The sequence below is a fragment of the Plectropomus leopardus genome, chromosome 5, assembly GCF_008729295.1.
Source record: "Plectropomus leopardus isolate mb chromosome 5, YSFRI_Pleo_2.0, whole genome shotgun sequence".
Classification (NCBI taxonomy): Eukaryota; Metazoa; Chordata; class Actinopteri; order Perciformes; family Serranidae; genus Plectropomus; species Plectropomus leopardus.
This window is the reverse complement of record NC_056467.1, coordinates 33,352,316-33,370,779: the sequence shown is the minus strand read 5'-3', so window position 1 is coordinate 33,370,779 and position 18,464 is coordinate 33,352,316. Positions and strand designations below refer to the sequence as shown.

General features: G+C 38.7%; 2 protein-coding genes across 2 annotated transcripts in view; both read right to left on the bottom strand.

Annotated features, from left to right (window-relative positions):
• Window positions 1-2,217: 2,217 nt before the first annotated feature.
• LOC121942859 (trace amine-associated receptor 1-like) lies at window positions 2,218-3,245 on the bottom strand. Its single transcript, XM_042486149.1, has 2 exons — window positions 2,925-3,245; window positions 2,218-2,852 (listed from the first exon to the last, which is right to left on the bottom strand). The coding sequence occupies exons 1-2, from the start codon at window positions 3,211-3,213 to the stop codon at window positions 2,218-2,220; spliced, it is 924 nt and encodes a 307-aa protein (XP_042342083.1). The 5' UTR covers window positions 3,214-3,245.
• Window positions 3,246-9,655: 6,410 nt separating this feature from the next.
• Window positions 9,656-18,464, bottom strand: part of ngef (neuronal guanine nucleotide exchange factor) — a 32,736-nt gene continuing 23,927 nt past the window's right edge. The window contains exons 11-16 of the mRNA XM_042486148.1: window positions 15,095-15,184; window positions 12,984-13,147; window positions 12,573-12,731; window positions 11,445-11,524; window positions 11,251-11,355; window positions 9,656-10,645 (exon numbers count right to left, since the gene is read on the bottom strand). Coding sequence (XP_042342082.1) covers window positions 10,425-10,645; window positions 11,251-11,355; window positions 11,445-11,524; window positions 12,573-12,731; window positions 12,984-13,147; window positions 15,095-15,184 — 819 coding nt within the window. The 3' untranslated portion in view covers window positions 9,656-10,424. The remainder of the gene's footprint in view (window positions 10,646-11,250; window positions 11,356-11,444; window positions 11,525-12,572; window positions 12,732-12,983; window positions 13,148-15,094; window positions 15,185-18,464) is intronic.

Sequence of the window (18,464 nt, the reverse complement as noted above, 5' to 3'; positions counted from 1 at the left end):
AGTAGAGGGCAAATTTGGTCCCCACTCCAAACTGTGCTCTAACACATGAGGAGTTAGAGCCAGGAAAACAGAACTGCTCCTGAGAAAGGCCAGAAGTCATCATAAACTCAAAGACATATGCCATAACCTCAACAGAGATACACAGATCTGTGTTCTCGGGAGACACTGGTGATCTCTGTGCTGAAAATAAAAGACACAGCATAGAGATGGCATACTGAGCTGTCCAATCAGAGACTCTTTTATCAATGTATGCAAAACAGTCCAACACACAATGTTCTGTGTTGTGGCAAAACTTACAAAAAGTTAATTGTTTCATACTTTGAAGGTTATCATTTTTTCCTGGTGAAGTCATTGAAAAGTGTAATATGGTGGCACGATTGCACCAATAGAAACTAAATGCAAAATAAATTCTAATGGTGAATAAATGGGATTTCTGTTCCATACCATTGCAGATAAAAGGATTATGGTGATGCACGAGTCTAATATCTTAAAAGCACTCACAAGTCATATGTTTAGCCCATAAGAGGTTATTAGACCATTTTTTTAAAAACTTTTTGTTATGATGATCACAGTACTTTGTTAGGACTGGTTTAGAAAAGACCAAATGGATATGAGAAGTCCTTGGCTCACCGCAATAACTCTTTTTTTTGTTTGTTTTTTGTGGCCTGGAAGCGTGTTCTTGTGTTTCAGAGATCACTGGACTGTGTTTACTGAAGTATTCTCTGCCCGCAATTCCTGTTAATTCAAGTTAAACTATCCCCAACTTTTAGTGTGGCTGCACTTCACAGCAGAATGAAGCTGCTTGGAGCTGAAGTGAAATCACCCTGCAATTAACTGGTGTGACAATAACATAGCACCAGCTGTAGAAGTTTCCCAGATGAAACTGTAACATTTCAAAATTGAGAACCAGTGTTGAGATTACTGGATTCCAGATGATTAGTTCATTTGTGAACCTCTTAACTGGACTTTTGGAGACTTTTCAGTCCTCTGAAAATAGTGACCACACATGCTTTGTCCTGTAGAACAAAAGAAAATCCATCCAAATCCATCCATCCTCGGCTTTGTTCTCCTTGTCACTTAAAAAGTTAGCTTACTTTTTAAGTGACAAGGAGAACAAAGCCGAGTTAGCCCAGATCTGGTACCTTTTTGAGGACCCAAAGAGCGGCAGTACAAGCCCCATCCTCATTTCACCACTGACACACAGCAAAAACTGCACTGAAACCCCCCTTTTCTAAGCCAGGCTCATCCACAATGGACAACCACCAGCTAACAACTGCAAATCTTTCCTTCATTCATGGACTGGGAACATAACAAGTGACTGTTTAACGTTGTCAGCTGTGATTTACAGCTATTCAAAGATATATTGTTGTGATTTTTATCTTTACTATTGATATAGTAATTTTGGATATTGTTATCATTTAAATCATTAATCAGAGTTCCAAATAGTTAGGTGTATTTTATGAGGCTGATTTCATTAACTGACTTTCATTATCCCTTTTGAGAGGGGTACCCCACATGCTGATTTAATGTAAATTAAATCATATTCTTTACAATAATTAATTATTATAATAAATACTAGAAAAGATGTCTGATAGCCATTTTTATACTTTGAACCATGAGGATCTTAACACTTGGGTGTTTAGAATGACACGTCATCAAACCATCAGCATATGACATGTTAGGGGCTTGTGTCACAATCGGTGTGGAGCTGCCAGGAACCAAAAACACAAGGGAGAAATCAGACTTTACTGCACTTCTCTGGAGAAGTACTGCTTTAATACATTTACATGGCACATATGAGTTTTGCATTTTCATTCAGGAGTCTGGCATAGTAGATGGAGAATGTCATGGACTGGAAAGGTTAGCAGAGTGTTGAACCTGGAACAGACAGAATCCCTGGTCCCTCCAGAAAAGCCTGGACCTGTCAGGCCCCCTGGTTTTAATCCCAGTGTTTACTAGGATATCCTTTTCAGGCCAAAGTGTACAATATTCCTTTCAACATTAAATACACTGCAATTAAAATAAAGCTAATAAACAACTTTAGCCCACATCTATTGCCTCATTGTGACATCACTTCTGCCTTTAAATGTCGTAAAAAAAGTCACAGTTAGGTGGGCCCCTATGACCTTTAGCAAATCAATTGAAGCAAAATGACCTTTTACCTTATTTTCAACCATTTTGTCATAAAATAAAAATCTTTTCAGAAGTATTCATTTATTATTCTGTGAAAAGTGCTGCCTCTGAGATGTCAGATTTAAAGATGCTACCTGAAGTGAATAATCGAAACGCCTTTCTGAACCAGCTATAAAAGAATGCGTATATGACAGGGTTGACAGTAGAGTTTAAGTAGCCCACCCATACAAGTGTTCCAAACAGTGCTGGTGGTGTTGAGTAGCTAATGAAGGGATCAATGATATTACAGACAAAAAAAGGAGTCCAAAAAGAAAGGAATGCCCCCATTATGATAGCAAGTGTTTTCGTGGCTTTTGTCTGGCTGGTGTTTGATATTCTTGCTGAGCTCTTACAATTTGTATTCTGTATGCTGTGTAATTGTCTCTGCGCCACTAGAAAAATCTTAAGGTAAACGCCAAGCATTATAATTCCTGGAATGTAAAAGGAAAGCAGTGATGAGACAGTGCTTGACAGTCCGCTCTGAAACAAAACACATCCTCCTTCACACGCAACGTGGCTATAGTAGAACTCCTCAATCCCCCAAAGATTTAACTTCAGAAAAACCATTCCAAAACCTATGACAGCTGAAATACTCCAAGTGAGCAGAATCATGATCAACACAACATTAACAGATATTTTTCTTTTGTATGATAGAGGATGGCAAATAGCATAGTGTCGGTCAAGTGATATGAATAACAGATTTAGAATTGATGCTGTGCACAACATGACATCAGAACTCATGTAGACTTCACAGAAGACGTCACCAAAATACCAGCAAGACTCTACACATTGAATCATACTGGGGAACATGACTAAAAGGCCCAAAAGAAGGTCAGACACAGCCAGAGAAGCAATCAAGTAATTGGTTGGAGTGTGAAGCTGCTTAAAATAAGTAATGGAGACAGTGACGAGAAGGTTTCCAAACACTGTAAGGACGACTGTGACTCCAAGAATCACGTAGAGGGTGATGCGTATGGGCAAAGGATAGATGGTCCTCAGGCAGGAATCGTTTCTGTACTCATAGCAGAGCACTGGCTCCATCTATTTGGAGGGGGACAAGAATGAATTATTTCAATATCACCTTAACTTTTGAAACTTGAGAAAATTAGTTTGATTTCTTTCAAAAACACAGAAAGAACGCAATTAGCAGACTAAAGAAGAAATAACCCAGAAATTCATGATTACATATTTGTAATTATGAACAGACAAATGACAACAAAAAAGTGTGAAGGTAAAAAACAATCAATCAACCAAACAAACAAACAAGAAAATGACCTGAAAAAAAAGCTTAAAAATTATATCAATTCTGTAAAAATAAATAAGTACTGATAATTATATATGCATAGTTCTCTGGACATGTTTTTGCTAACGTTTTTAAGAAACAATTTTCCAAAATTACATTTTTTTTGCAATTTGAGAGACATTTCTTGCCAAGTTGGCCATCGCCTTTTATTTCCATGTTTTTGAAAGGAATAAATCTATTCGCTCAAGGTTCAAAGGTTTTAATGCTTGTTAAAGGCATCTGAATGCACCACAAGAAACACAAAGTAAATCCAGGTTTCAGAGGATTCATTTGGCAATTAAGTTGGCGAAACATTCTTTGCAAGTTTTTTTCTTTGCAAGTTTATTTCCATTGTCTTATTCAGTAATAAAATTGCAAATATACATAGCTTTGATAAAACTCTTTAGCAGTGGGGCAGATCTTACACCAGACATCAGAAGGTACAGTTCCATTCATCTGTTTTTATGTGCATTTTTAATGTGCTCATTAATATATATATATACATGTAGACAGCTGACAAACTGCAAAAGCTTTGGGGCTAGAAACCTACAGTTTTATTTTATTGGGATAGAGGTCAATTAAAAGAAACTGAACCTCTGCCAAAACAAAAAACAGAAGATCAGTAAAAACTGTAAAAAGTTACTGTTGAGAAGTGCATTTATGTTCTGCCAGTGATGATTAGCTATCACTTCGCATCAACATTTGAATCACTGAAAAACTCATAAACCACTTCATATGAACATTAGGTAGCTTCTCAAAGCAGATTCAACACATTCACACTTCAATCCCACACTTACCTTCCATAGTCGGCTAGACAAATGTCAGTGTCAGCTTGTACTTAAGAGCTCCATGTCTCTGTGGCCAGCAGCAGAGGTTAAGTAATAGACCCCCAGGAAGGATGGTTGGACAGTCTGTCCCAAAGGACAATATACAGTAGATGGTGAATATCCCTTCACAAAACCTTACAAATTACAACTTTAATTCCCATAACGTTGAAAAACAGAATGCAATGATTTGCAAATCTTTTTTGACTCATATTCTGTTCAGTGCAGTACAGACAAGATGTTTAATATTAAACTGATTAACTTTTGAAATAAAAAAGTATATACACTTATTTGGAAATTTGATGCCTGTAATACGTTCCAAAAACATTACTTTGATTGTAACTTTGTAACTTTGTGAAAAACTGTTTGGGCAAATGGTCAGTCAATTGCTGTTTGCAGTGAATTTCCACGTCTGCATATTACACTCAAGGTACCCTTCTGCATCAGCCATTTACATTTTGGGATGTCACTACTGTGATATCAACAAAAGCACATGGTGGAATAATGCTGCATGTGGCTATTTTGAGACAACAAAAGCCAATGGCAACCACTGGCAAGATGTCAACAAACATGCTGGCACAGATGGTTAGGATTCGAGGAAGGAGGCACATGGTAAGGTGTAGGAAACATTGGACCCATCCACCGCCCTACCAGCACCCCCTTTATGTTACATAATTACTGACTGCATTTCAACTGAACACTGTCCTGCTGCGTATCATGCAGATGCAAATGAGGTCACCTGTCATACTGACACAGCAGGAGCTGTCCGACCGTCCACCGGCATATAATAACACCGCAACCGGTTCTGTCTAGCCACATTCTCACCTGCAGCATTCTGCTGCGTATCATGTGGATTCAAAAGGTAGCTTTTGGAGTCAGGATCTTATGCCAAAAACACTGCAAAGAAGGCAACATTTGATGATTTCAGAATCAGGGCAGGCGGTGGAGCTACATTTCTTAACTATATAACTTCTATATTTCTACGCAGAAGCTGTTCTGTGCCGTGTAAAGTATTACCCTGGCGCTTGGCTGTTTGGGTCAGAAACTTCAGTTACCAGCTATCACACGATCCGACTGAAACAACACTTTTCTAAAGGTTTTACATGCCTGTATTTTGGGTGTATTGTGTGTTTTGGTGTATTGTGTATTTTGCCTGTCACCTCTACATGTCCCCCAATCAATTGTATTTCTTCAACATATGAAAAAAAGTACAATAAAATATGGACAGAGAACATGCATGTTAGACAAATTTCTTGCAATCTAAAGTTGTATGTTCCTTATTGGAAACTACATTTATGATAAATAGTTAAACTTAGTGTTTGGAGTAATAATTGATGCAACATAAACACCAATTAGAAGTGTGAGTGATAGTCTTGTGGGGATGCAGATAGATGTCAGCCTCCTCTCCTGACTTCTCACACCTCCAAGAACTGGGAACTCATTACCGCTGTCCACATTCTGGCACCTCCTCCACTAGGGAGCTCATTATTTTCAGAGGTTTTGGAAAGTACTTTTAACTGCATACTAACATGGCAAACTAATTAGTGACCTGCTGCCAAAACATGAAATGCATGAAACCAAAAAAAGTATGATTATTAGTTTTGAAATTAAACTTTTTCCATCCATCCATCCATCACTACTCTGGAAGACAGCATCAGGTTGAAATGCTGCTGGTTACAACATAATATAAGGAGCACAAAGGACCCCATAAGATGGGCAGAAGAGGTGGAGGATGGGTCCAACAAACCCTGGAGTTTCACCCATGAGTCCGGTGATTTTTTTCTCTCCAAAACAAATGTTCCAGGTGACTTTTACTAGAAGAAACACTGAATAAAGCAGTTCCACTTTACAAAGCAGTTTCCCTTGTTTGTTGCAGACAGGCTGCTAACTATGGTGGCCAATGCAAAAATGCAAATGTCCTTATCTTGAGCCAGCATTTCAATTGTACGTTCTGGGCTACTGTTGAAACGTATCCGTAAATGAGGATCTGTTCCCCTATTTAAATATATACAGCTCATCTACAGTAACAAAAACACAACTATTCTTTTTTTAACATGATTACACACTACAAAAAAAGAAACATACTTATTATATCCCCTTTCTGCCAATATATTCTCCTAAATCTTACGAGCTGGACCTTTACTTTAAAGCAGTACTGCTTTCTGTTGCAATGCATAATACAGAATACAGTGATGTGGAAGCTACTATAGATAATTGAAAAGTGGTGCACTGAAAATATAACATCAGCCACCTACAATGAAGCTATTCAGGCCTACAAAGACATTAGAAAGAGTAGCTGAGGATATAAAGGGGCCCATCAAGAGTGCCTTCAGCAGTGATACTCAGCTTTTGGCCCACAGGCCATATCTGGTCCCCGACAGCATGTTGTATTGTAAATAATGAAATCACTACACATCTCTGATTAATGCTTTTTTATGAACAATAATTTACATCTTACAAAATGAAATAACAATTATTTAGTAATTATTAGCTGGAACATCAAATGTTGGCCTTACTGTACATATACTGCATTTACAGACACACAGGCTTTACAATCATGCTGATCCATATTTGCTCATAGTGCTGATACATTCTATACAGTTACAACATATTGCAGTTATTTGGCATTAAATTGCTATTACAGGATTTATCCCTTGTGTGTGTGTGTGTGTGTGCGTACTTCTATTATATTGACAATTCTAAAATGATATTCAACACAAATGTATCTTTTGAGTATTAAACACTGTTCACTTAAAGAGCGACTGTTACAGTCTGTTCTTTGACAGAACAGACTGTTGGCTGTTGTCCATTAACTCTCAAAATGCGCAAATTGAAATTACGAATGAAAAATAGCCCTGATAGAAACACATCAATTTCGAAAAAACTTAATCGTAAAAAAAGGTTTTTTGCTCACATGAGGTGGTATTTCAGATGATTCAAAAAGCCATATTTTGCAAAACTGCAATGGAAACACTTTTTTTGGCTTTTATTAAACACATGATGAAGGAACTGGCTTCCTCATGATACGGCAGGCGCTACAAGAGCTGTTATTGCATCGCAGAACTCTTCAAAAGTTGATTGGATCATCCGTAAGTTTGAATCCACATTACCTCTGTGAAATCGTGGACTATCACCTCCCAGAAATTCCTTATACGTGGCCGCTCCCATGTATAAGGGGCTCGCTTTTCCATTATGGCTCCATAACATGGCTACGTGGCCTTGATTGGAAATAATGATAGTGTGGTGGCTGCAATAGAAATAAACCTGCTAATGTCTTGAACATCCATCACCATGCTTCCTGGAATGTTATCGCCAGAGGAGAAATTACATAACATCACTCAATGGAAAAAGCAGTCATCTCGTAATTGTGTTTTATCGACATTTTGATAATATTGCTTATGTTATGTGCAAATCTGTAATGGAAACCTTGTGGTCAGCATGCGAATCAGGAGGACTGTTACTTTGTTACAGCTGGGGGTCCATGTGCAATGCACATTAACAGTAGTGCAAATTGTATACTTATTCCAAGTTATGCTGGGTAGTATATTAGCTTAGATTCCTTCAAATACAGTAACTCATATCTAACTTGGGTGCAATCACCTTTCAAATACTACACTACACTATACAACAGGTCACTGTAAAACTGCAATCCACTTTCTAAAGTCTGTATGTTATATGAACATACAGCTATAAATTGTAAAGACACCCTTGTTAACATTGTTAACACCCTGTGGATATTGTTTTTGTTTTACTTCATCATATGCAGTGATTGCTGGGAAATACCTCAGACAGTTGTCACCTATCTGATGTCGATTCCATCATGTGACAATAATGCTCTAGCTAAGTGCTACAAGTAGCCAAATGCCAAAAATGACTGAACAGGTTTACATTTAAAGGCAAAAAAATAATTCTCCCACTAGTGAACACTCCTGCTGTATCTGCCCTCCATAGCATTAGCAGGGATACCACCAATGTGTGAATCAGGTCATTTTGTAAAAATGTGTCCTGTGAAGCGATCTGACTCCAACAGTTGTTGTTCTCTACAGAGCGACCTTTTACAGCCTGCAGTCAGCTCTGGCTGTCATCAGTGTTTCATACTCAAAAGAAACATTTTTGGTGAAGTATCCCTTTAGCTGACTCACTTATTTGAATATTCATAGACACAGACTTTTAAAATTATCATGGCTAATTTTCATACAATATTATTTTATTAGATACATGTACGGCGGCCCTAAAAGTTCAATGCACTGCGTGTATTTTGGTGTGTTTTTGATTTTTGCAGCATGTTTCTGTATTGGGTTTAATTTTCTATTAAACTATTTGGATTTGATTGCTTGAAGAGAATTTGTATCTTTGAACCTGGACACTATTTCCCAATGTTTTTTTTGTCTAATTGACTAATGATCACAGAAATGTTTGAAATTGGTCCAGATGACTGCAGCCACAGCGGTGAAACTGGCTGTAATGTAATCTATACAGGCAACTGTGCTCTGTCAATTGATATTATTAAAAGTGCTTGTTTTTGCCACTGACAGGCTCACATTGTTACTGTGGGGGTCTTACAACAACCAAAACAACAACAACATCTTTACTTATTCACTGATCTAATCTGTTTCTTAGTGTCTGTCACCACAGACTGTACAAAAAAATTGATGCAGCTAATGTGATCTCACCCACTGGTTTGTGGTCTGCCGTTTTGAAGTCTTGAGTTTTGCAGCCGTTGCCATATTGGATTCTGGAGCCAGAAGTGACCATATTTGGACACATCCTCAGAGGTTGTCACTTGTGTGTAACCACATTTCCCTCAAAGAGAATCATTGTTCTGAAATCTTTTCCAAATCAGCTCTCTAGCTCACTAGTGTTTTCTCCATTGTTTTTCCTTTGACACCTTTGGGCAAGACTGGCTGAAATAACAGACAGACCACTGAAAGATAAAGGAAAATTTCTCTGTAGGGTCTTTCTGTCATGTTGCCAGACGCTAATAATAACAATCTGAGTCTGTCAGTGGCAAAAACATGGCATTTTAATGGACAAAAACTGATATTGTGCAATTGCCAGTGGGGATTCCACTGCAGCCTGTTTGCCGTTGTGGGTGCATTAGTCTTTTACAGTACCAGACAAATTTCAGAATTGGTTGTCTCCATTAGTCACGTGGACACAAAAAACACTGGAACACAAGGGTGGAGCTAGAGACACTGCAGGCTGTTGCTTGGTCAGTAGAGAATCAACAGTCTGTGCTCAGAGCTGAGCTATGGCTGCTTTGACCACTGTTCATACTGTGACATGCAATGTTTCACAGCCTCTAGCAGCAGCTGTAGACTGAGAAAAAATAATTAAATTCACTAGGCGACTAATTGCGACTAGTTTATGTTTTTTAACTATCCCATAGAGAGACACCTTTTTGTTCTGAAAATGCCACTGTGAAGCCCTGCTCTGTAGACGATGAATGAGGTGCAGACTTCACTCTGTACAAGGAAATACAGTGAGTTCAGCTGGACGGAGCAGTGAGTGACAACAACCCGGCCCACATATACGAGCACTGTCTGCGGTGGAAATGCTATACAGAACCGAAACCGAAAGCTTTTGATGGAAATGCGGTTTAAGTTTTCCTCTGGGGTTCTAGTTAGTGTGCAGTGCATTGAGCTCTCAAGGCCACCGTACTCCTGACTGTTTGTGTTGTGAGTATGGGCTAATCAGTGTTGAAAGGTATTTTACAATGAAATGAACACAAAATTTTTTTTTAAAACTTGCCCATGCAGCTGAGTAATGTTTACAGTACCGTTAAAAGACCTTTTAGGTGTCTTTCTCCTGACCAATCACAGAGCTTTGCTCCATGCAGTACACACCGCAGTGTGTGGGCCTGCAAAACACCTTCAGCACACGTTTATATGAAACATGCAACTTCGCTTGTACAGTTATTGACTCAAGCGCTTTGATCATTTGTCCCAGATCACTGAGACGGAAAATGTGAATTTCTAAATCCACCGACTGCTAAGTGAAAATCAAAAGGACAAGATGTCATTGTATAGGATTGAAGTCACATGTATCCTGATTATTTCTTTTAGTGCATATAGCCCTGAATGGTGACATTCATCACTGTTACTGCTTCACTGCGTTACTTCACCGCTCTCCTTTGTTTGATCAATTCAAGGGTTGGAGTAGTTGGAGGCCCGTGGGGGGCGTCTCCCCCCCCTTGCACCAATCCTGCCTCCGGGTTGCGGGCCTCCTCCACCCTCCTGAGCCTGCTGGATCCTGAAGGCCTCTCTCAGATTCTGAGCTCTGACCTCCTTGCTCTGGATCTCCTCGACGACTCGACTGGGGAACCAGCCCCTTTCGCCATCATGGAGCCTTTCACCCATCATCCAGCCTGGAATACAGAGGAATCACACAGATCAGAGATGACACGACGATGAAAAAAAAAACAACAATACTTCACCAAGAACATCTTTACACCTGTAGTTTTTTTGTAGTCACTGCACAACTGTGCGTAACTTGTCTCCATGGCCTCCAGGAGTTCATCCAGCTTGTTCAGCCCTTCATGTTCAGTTTGTCACTGTGTTCATTAAGGGCAGTTTAAATGGGAGACATGGCTTGTTTTATTTTTTCTCGCAGGCAGTTGTTTTCTTCTTCAGTGATTTCTTTGACTATCTCTCAGAATGCCTGCAGCATGTTTTCATCCACCGTTGTCTTGCTAGCATTGTTAGCCTCAGAGTTACTAGATTGCACGGTTTTGGTAAGATTTGGAGGGTTTTTTTTTCAAAAAGTTCCTCTAAAAAACTAAAATACAGTGACTCTCAAAATAACAAAAACAAAGCCACTTAATTACCATATAACCCATATATTATTTGTGAATATAACTTTATTCCATGACACACCCCCTGGTGTCTACCACCCACAATATCTTTACAACTTATATTTTTTCCAAACAACAGCCTTAAAAGGGACATAAAGCAGATTCACGCCTGTACGCACCATCGTCTGTTCTCTCCAGGAGGTTCAAAACATCTGCCATCTCAATGGAGAGTTCATCTGGCTCCTGTGAAGAGTATGACTGAATGCACTGCACCTGTGGAGAGTCTGACACATATCACAGAGAGTTTAAATCCATGTCTCCATGTCTGCATGTTGAGGACTGGACACAGTGTTGGTGTGATGTTCTGTCTCACCTGGTTGATGGGCACTGGTAGACATAAAGCGTGTGCGGCGGTTTGGAGTCAGCGTACACATCCATCGAAGCTTATCACTCCTGTTCATAGGAAGACATTAATGAGAAACCAGCTTAAGATTAGTATATTTTTTTTATAAACTAAGATGTTGTTTGGAATGTTTTTTGGAATACCGTATTGTAGAATACAGTAAAAGCCAACAATTTCAACCAACAGTCAGCCCACAAATTCACAATTAAACACTTTCTTCATGTTAACACACCAAATGAAAGACAAAAAACAATAAATTTATCATATTAAAAATGAATTTCTGTGTATTCCAAAACTTGATACATCTTATTCTTTCTTATCTTATCTCATCTTGTTCTCCATAGAGCTACATTATTGTCCAAAAACTACAGTGTTATATCCTGGGCTAAACATGAGACCAAGGTCTTAAACCTGATTTCTCTGCCAACTGTGGTGAATCAGGTAGAATTTAGGTCAAAACTCCTGTAGTGTGGGCCTGGTTTAAAGGTCCAATGTGTGTATATTTAGTGGCATCTAGTGGTGAATTTGCAGATTGCAACCAATGGTCCTATCTAGAGCCAGTCATGGAAGTGGACACAACAGCAGTGGCGGGGCTCGCCTATGAAGCCAAAATATAAAATTACTAGGATATTCAGCATGACCTCTGCACTGGTTTAGTGCTCCACTAACTTGAATATGGATAAATAATTCAGTTGAAGACCTCTTCTAGACTTTCCAAGTGTTACCGGACTGTCATTATATTACCCCTTTTTACTTTTTACTTACTTACTTACTTACTTTACTTTTTACTTTACACATATAAACATATATATTTAAATACACATACATACATATACACACACACACACATCTTATAAAGATTGCTTATTATTAGACCACTTTGTCAACAAATCACAATCTGCAGATGAAATTTATGGTTAAGCTTCATGCTATATTTACATAACTATCACAAAATACTGTGGTTAGTTTGTTTCTTTCACAAACAAACCAATCTGGAGTTTGATTGGAAGATGACCAAAGCCCATCTTTTCATTCTTTACATTTTCTCTCATTATTCTTTCTTACATCAGTGGAGCTGATTCTGTGTCAGATACTCACATACTGGAGGTCTTTAGCATGTAGCTTACTGGTCGCTCCTCTTGGTTCTCCAGCAGTTTCAGATTGAAGACATTGGCCAGGAGCTGGCCCTGGTCTTCAAGATCTTCAGTTCTCAACATGGCCCGTGTGCACGAGTCAAGAACCTGGAACTTATCCCCACTGACAACAAATTGATGCAATGAACATTCGCTGTTGTCAGTGCAATATTTGACTGAATTGTTTCTGAATGTTACCACGCACACAGGTTGTGGTGAAGTTGAGCTGTATTGCATAAAACTGACAGGCGTTTTTCTTGTTATTTTCTATTACATTTATGCCAATGAGAAGAGGCTCTTTGTATGACGCACACAGCACCACAAAAAAAAACATCATAACGATCAGTCAGTTGAGCACCTCTCTAAAACAGTTTACCTGGAGCTGCGCTTGGTGACCAGCAGCAGATTGTTAAAGAGGAACAAGAAGACTGGTTGGTAGAGCTTACGACTCCGCATGGTCCTAGTGCTCTTAGGACCGGCCATTAGCTGCACTTCCCCCTTCTTTAGCAACCAGCGCGAGTGGGAAATGATGGGCACAGACTAAAGGAGACAAAAGAGGACAAAGGACAATGTAGTGATTATAATTTCAAAACAAACTGTATATATATTTTCATTGACAGTGCAATTCCTTCGCTTTAACTCAGTGATACTCCACTTAAAGCCCACAGGCCAAATCTGGCCCTAAGAAATGTCCTAAGATCCTAGAAACATCTATGGGGCTGCTGCCCCTGGCCTCCTGTCATCCCTGCTTTAGTTTGTATATTTGGTCACTTTAGACATGACAGAAATCTTGTTGTGACTTGATGGACTCTGAGTGACAGATGAACAGTAGTTTTTATTCAGTCCCTTGAGTCTTTTAATTTTCAAACTTTTTTCCTGCATGCTCTTTTGATGTGCCCCACCCTACCACAAGTATGGCATTTTTTACCAACCTGTCATTTCTTGCCACATGACTTGCTCTGCCACATCTGCAGCATTTCCTTGTATCTGCCTGAACTTGTCAGAACTGTCAAGACTTATGTCATATTGTTCATAGTTTCTTTCATGCTGTGTAAATGCACTGGGACTTGTTTTTCTGCCCCCATTTCCTGTGAAGACTCTAAAGCTTTTCCAATAGCCAGTCCATCCCAGCAGGACAGTAGCCTCCACTGTGTTGTGCCGTTATTTACGGTGCCAGACCTCACCAATTCAGTGCCCTTGGGGTTGTTTTGCCTTAATTATCATTTATATCACAAAATTTTAGTGATTTAGAGACCAATGTATTTTGAATGTAGCTAATGTTACCATAAAAACCATTATTGTTAGCTTATGTTTCACTTTGTAAGCTCGTGTAGTGCCAATGTCCATGACAAAGTTCTTCAACAATCTTTTGATGAGAAAGTCTTAAATGACATCATGAAATTCCCCCAGTTACATCTAAGCATGTACAACTTGCAGCATGACAGCTGACGATGTACTCAGGCAAAAAAACATTTCTAGGATTTTAGTTAATTTCTAGGATTTTAGAATATTTCTAGGATTTCAAGCACATTTCTAGGATTTTAGGAAATTTAGGATGTGTCTAAAATTTTAAGACATTTCTAGGATTTTAGGATATTAGGGGCTTGGACAGGGCCTCTGTTAGGCGGTGTGGGGAATCCTCCACTGGTGTTTTTTTCAGATAAAGAAGCTTTATTTTCTGCTATTTTATGCACTCTGGCACCTTATAGATACTAAAAGTACAAAAATAATTCCCAACATGAATCACTTTATTTTTATTGTAAATTAGAAAAATGAATGAGGGGCCACCCGGCACTCTATTGCGGGACAGATTTGCCCTGTGAGCCGTAAGTTAAGTACCAGTGCCCTCTTTATGTAATGGTGAATATTATTTCTGAGTAAGAATCAGTAGTTTATAGTTGTAGTGTATAGTTGTTTTTAAAAAAACACTCTGCTCATCCATCTTGTTTGCAGTCAATAAACATCTTGCAGAGGCATATTTAATTGGTCTTGTTTAGGTGATGTATCTATGATTGACTAATAATAAAAAAATCAAGGGAAATTTGATGTGATGGTGCAATACTTCCAGTCCTCACACCTTTAAATAGTACACATTAGATTGTGGGAGATGGCTGCAAAGGATAAACATGTCCACAACAGGGCAAAAGAAAGCCATTTCTCAAAACTTTGGAATGGTATGGACTTATTTACTTATGACGTATTCAGTCTTGAAATCCAGACTAGTAGACGGTGGTCTCCAAACTGGGACACAGCTATGGTCTGAGCAAATCCGTTTAAGCTTGAGCAACATTACTGTATTGCACTGTCTGACTGTTGATTGTTACTAACAGACTGTGCTGACCTCTCCTTTCACTCTGGTACAGCCACATCAGCAAGGCTTTATATTATAAGAAATGCACTGAAAAAACCAAAGCAAAAATGTACCGTTCTAAAAACAAAACTGTGACCTCATTATGTTTATAAAAGAGACCATGAGGTGACGTTTACCTTGGACTTAAACTCCAGTGTTTTCTCTATGCAGATAAGCTCCTCAGTGCGACTCATTTTCCGCACACCCTCGTTACAATCTTTCACGATCTGAGAAAGACAAAAATACACACCATCAATCCAAACCTTAAAACACTGTATGATATTGTTTACTCTTCTTTATATCTTATATATAGTTCTCATTGTTGTGGAATGTACGAAAACATTTTTTTCAATATTAAAACTGGTTAAAAAGACAAGAAAAGAAAAGAAAAGAAAAGAAAAGAAAAGAAAAGAAAAGAAAAGAAAAGAAAAGAAAAGAAAAGAAAAGAAAAGAAAAAAGAAAAGAAAAGAAAAGAAAAAAACCCCACATAAATCCAAATTGCTGCTTTCTTTTTTATTTCAATAAAATGGAAAATAACTTTGGAACTCAGTTCCAAGGTAACACTGGCTGCACTTGTAATTCATGCCAGGAGGCTTGAGCTCGACTTGTCCTTGCATGTACTAATAAAACATGTACGAGAAAGCAAATATCAATACTTCTCAAGAAATTCAATCTTTTTTCACAACAAATCCCCATTTGAGATACTATGGTGTATTTGATAGTGCCACATCACCCTAAACCTGTAATTTTTAAACTCTGTTGTGCTTTTGTTGTTGTTAGTAGTATCAGTCTGAGTCAGCAGGGAAATGAATACTATTAAGCACTGACATTACTTCCACATATGAATTTTGTCCTGTCAAATCAGACATGTTTCCCTTAAAGCTGGGATAGGCAGTTTCATTTGGGCATTGTTGGAAAATCCCAAAGGCTTTGAGCATTTTGTGATTCAAGTGGACTGAAAGAAAACTAGACTTCTGCTTCTCCACTTGGCTCTGTTTAAAGGCTTTAGAAGACTTTGGCCAATCACAGTTCATTTGAGGGCTAGGATGTTCCTACTGGTTCTTTTATAAATGCAGACGCATGTGCAGGTCCCTTAGGTGAAAGCCTGATTCAGCTGATTCCTGCAGACAAAGCTACTTTTCCAAAGAAAAGAGAGTCTGGCAATATACCAAATAAAGCACCTGTAATAATTGGCGTAGCATTTCAGACATGGAGAGAAGATATTGCTAATAGTTTTGCTTTTTGCTAACTGAAGCTAAAGGCTCATGGCTGTGGCTTCAAGTTCAAGTTTATGTCACTAACGTTAGCGATAGCCTCGAGTGCTGGCCGTTACAGAGCACCTCTCCAGGAGGAGATTGGGCAGCAGCTTCAGAGATGGCTGCACCTACGACTCATGTTAGATGAGCAAACTTTCTGTTGCTGCTGTTACACAGGGAAGACCTGGCACTGTGACACCAGGTACTAGGGCGGATTGTGCTGGCTGAATTCCAGCAGCTGCTGACTGAAGCTCTGTCCTCTAAGCTAATGTCCACTCCTCTATTGGGAAGGCAATCCACAGCAGTGGGGAACCAATGGACTATGGGGTGGCTAGCAGCTAATTCTTGTCTGATTTGTGGTCATATAAACAGAGACAGCAGGGCAAGGAGGGGCTGAGGGAATGTGCTAAATGCAACTCTGCAATGAATTACCATTAAATAAATCAATTAGTACATTTCCATGCACAGTTAAGTGGAGCTACAGTTACCGCTTGATTAGGCCATTTAAGTGGACTTCTGTCCTTGTCCCAGTATACAAGCTCCGGGGAAGAATCCATTTATTGAAGGAAGTATGTCGGACTACGTTGTGGTTGGTGGCAATGTGCCCCCTCTCAGCTAACTGCTATTGAAACTGGTGAAAACATGGATAACTTTTCTACGCTTTACATGGTACCTTCGTCTTTTTTTGTTTTCTTCCCTTCTTTGAGTTTACACTGTTCGACTTGTAGGTCAAAGCCCAGCATAGGGGCTATGGAGCATAAGTAGAACGCTTGGGTCAGTTCAAGTCCGGTTGAGGCATATACATTAAAGAGTAAATCAACCCCCAACCGCATTCTCTAGGCTATGAGAAATTTGACTTCGTAAAATTTCAGTTGGACTAACAGGTTAACATGTATTTTAGAAGTCCAGTTTTAGGCTGATTAACACAATAATTTGACTTTTTAACATCATGTAAGGAGGGGGCTGCAGGAGGAGGCTGTACCCCGACTTTTACTAATATCCTGTTGGTTTAGCCTCCAGGGTAAAGGCACACTGAATATTGTGAGCTTTGTGGAGCCACTGTTTAGACAGAAAACACAACTGAGCATGAGTTCCTTTAAATTAGCTATAATCTGGACAAGGTGCAAAGTCATGGCAGGGCTACCAGTCACACCTGACTTACAAGCTCCAATCAGAGAAACCACTGTGAGTGATTTCTAAGCAACTAGTTGTCAGAGATACTGGCAGCGTTTCTGGCCTCACCCAGTTTAAACAGGTTATACCCTACAATTATGCCTCACTCGTTTCATTTACAAAGAAAACAAACAACATGAACACAATGTTTTGACCCCTTAAAACTTGAGCAAATTGGCTTGATGTCTTTCAAAAACATTGGAAGAGGGCAATGAGCAACGAAAGAAGAAATGAGCCAAGAATTTGTAAGAAATGTATAAAAAGTACAAAGAAAAAACCTGAAAATATGTAAATAAATAAATAAATAAATAATAAAAAAAGGGAAGTCTTGGAAAAAGTGCTTACAAAATCTATAATAATTCTGTAGCATAATTTTGAGTATGTAATTATTGAAATTCTAAATATAATTTTTTCTTTTTATCCCTAGACATTTTTAAAAAACAATTTTCGTAACCTACTTATTTGTAATTCACTATATAAGGACAATATTCAGTTCAAATGGGAAGAGGATTTGGACAATTCTCACGTACAGGATGACTGAAAAGAAGCGATGAATTGTGTTAGAACAATTTCTAACTCCAGAAAGCAGCATGCGATGCTGTTCAGGTTTCAAAGGGTTAAAGGGTCTTTAATAAATTGAAGAGACTTGCTCCTTATTTGGTAATTATCTTATTTATCTTATTGTTTATCCTCACGATTTTTTTGTTAGTGGTCAGTTAAGTGTATTCTGACTGCCCTGATATTGATACAAGGCATAAGCAAACCCGTTTTTTTTTTTTGTTTTCTTTTGAACTATATTTAACACTGTACTCTGCCACAGTCAGTATCATTCAAAATAAGTAATAAAGGAAAAGATTAGGTCTAAATGGGCTTTTAGACTAAGATCAGCTCTACAAGGGGCTATCTCAGTTTGTAGGGCTTTCGACTGAATGCTCCAGGTATTGATGGACTGTGAGATACAAAGCAGGAGGATGTCCAGCACCAAAACACTGCAAAGCTATTTGTAATGGTTTTACAAGTTTGAAAAGTTCATTCTTTTCATCTTCCATCTTTAACAATCAGTGTAAATGGCATTATT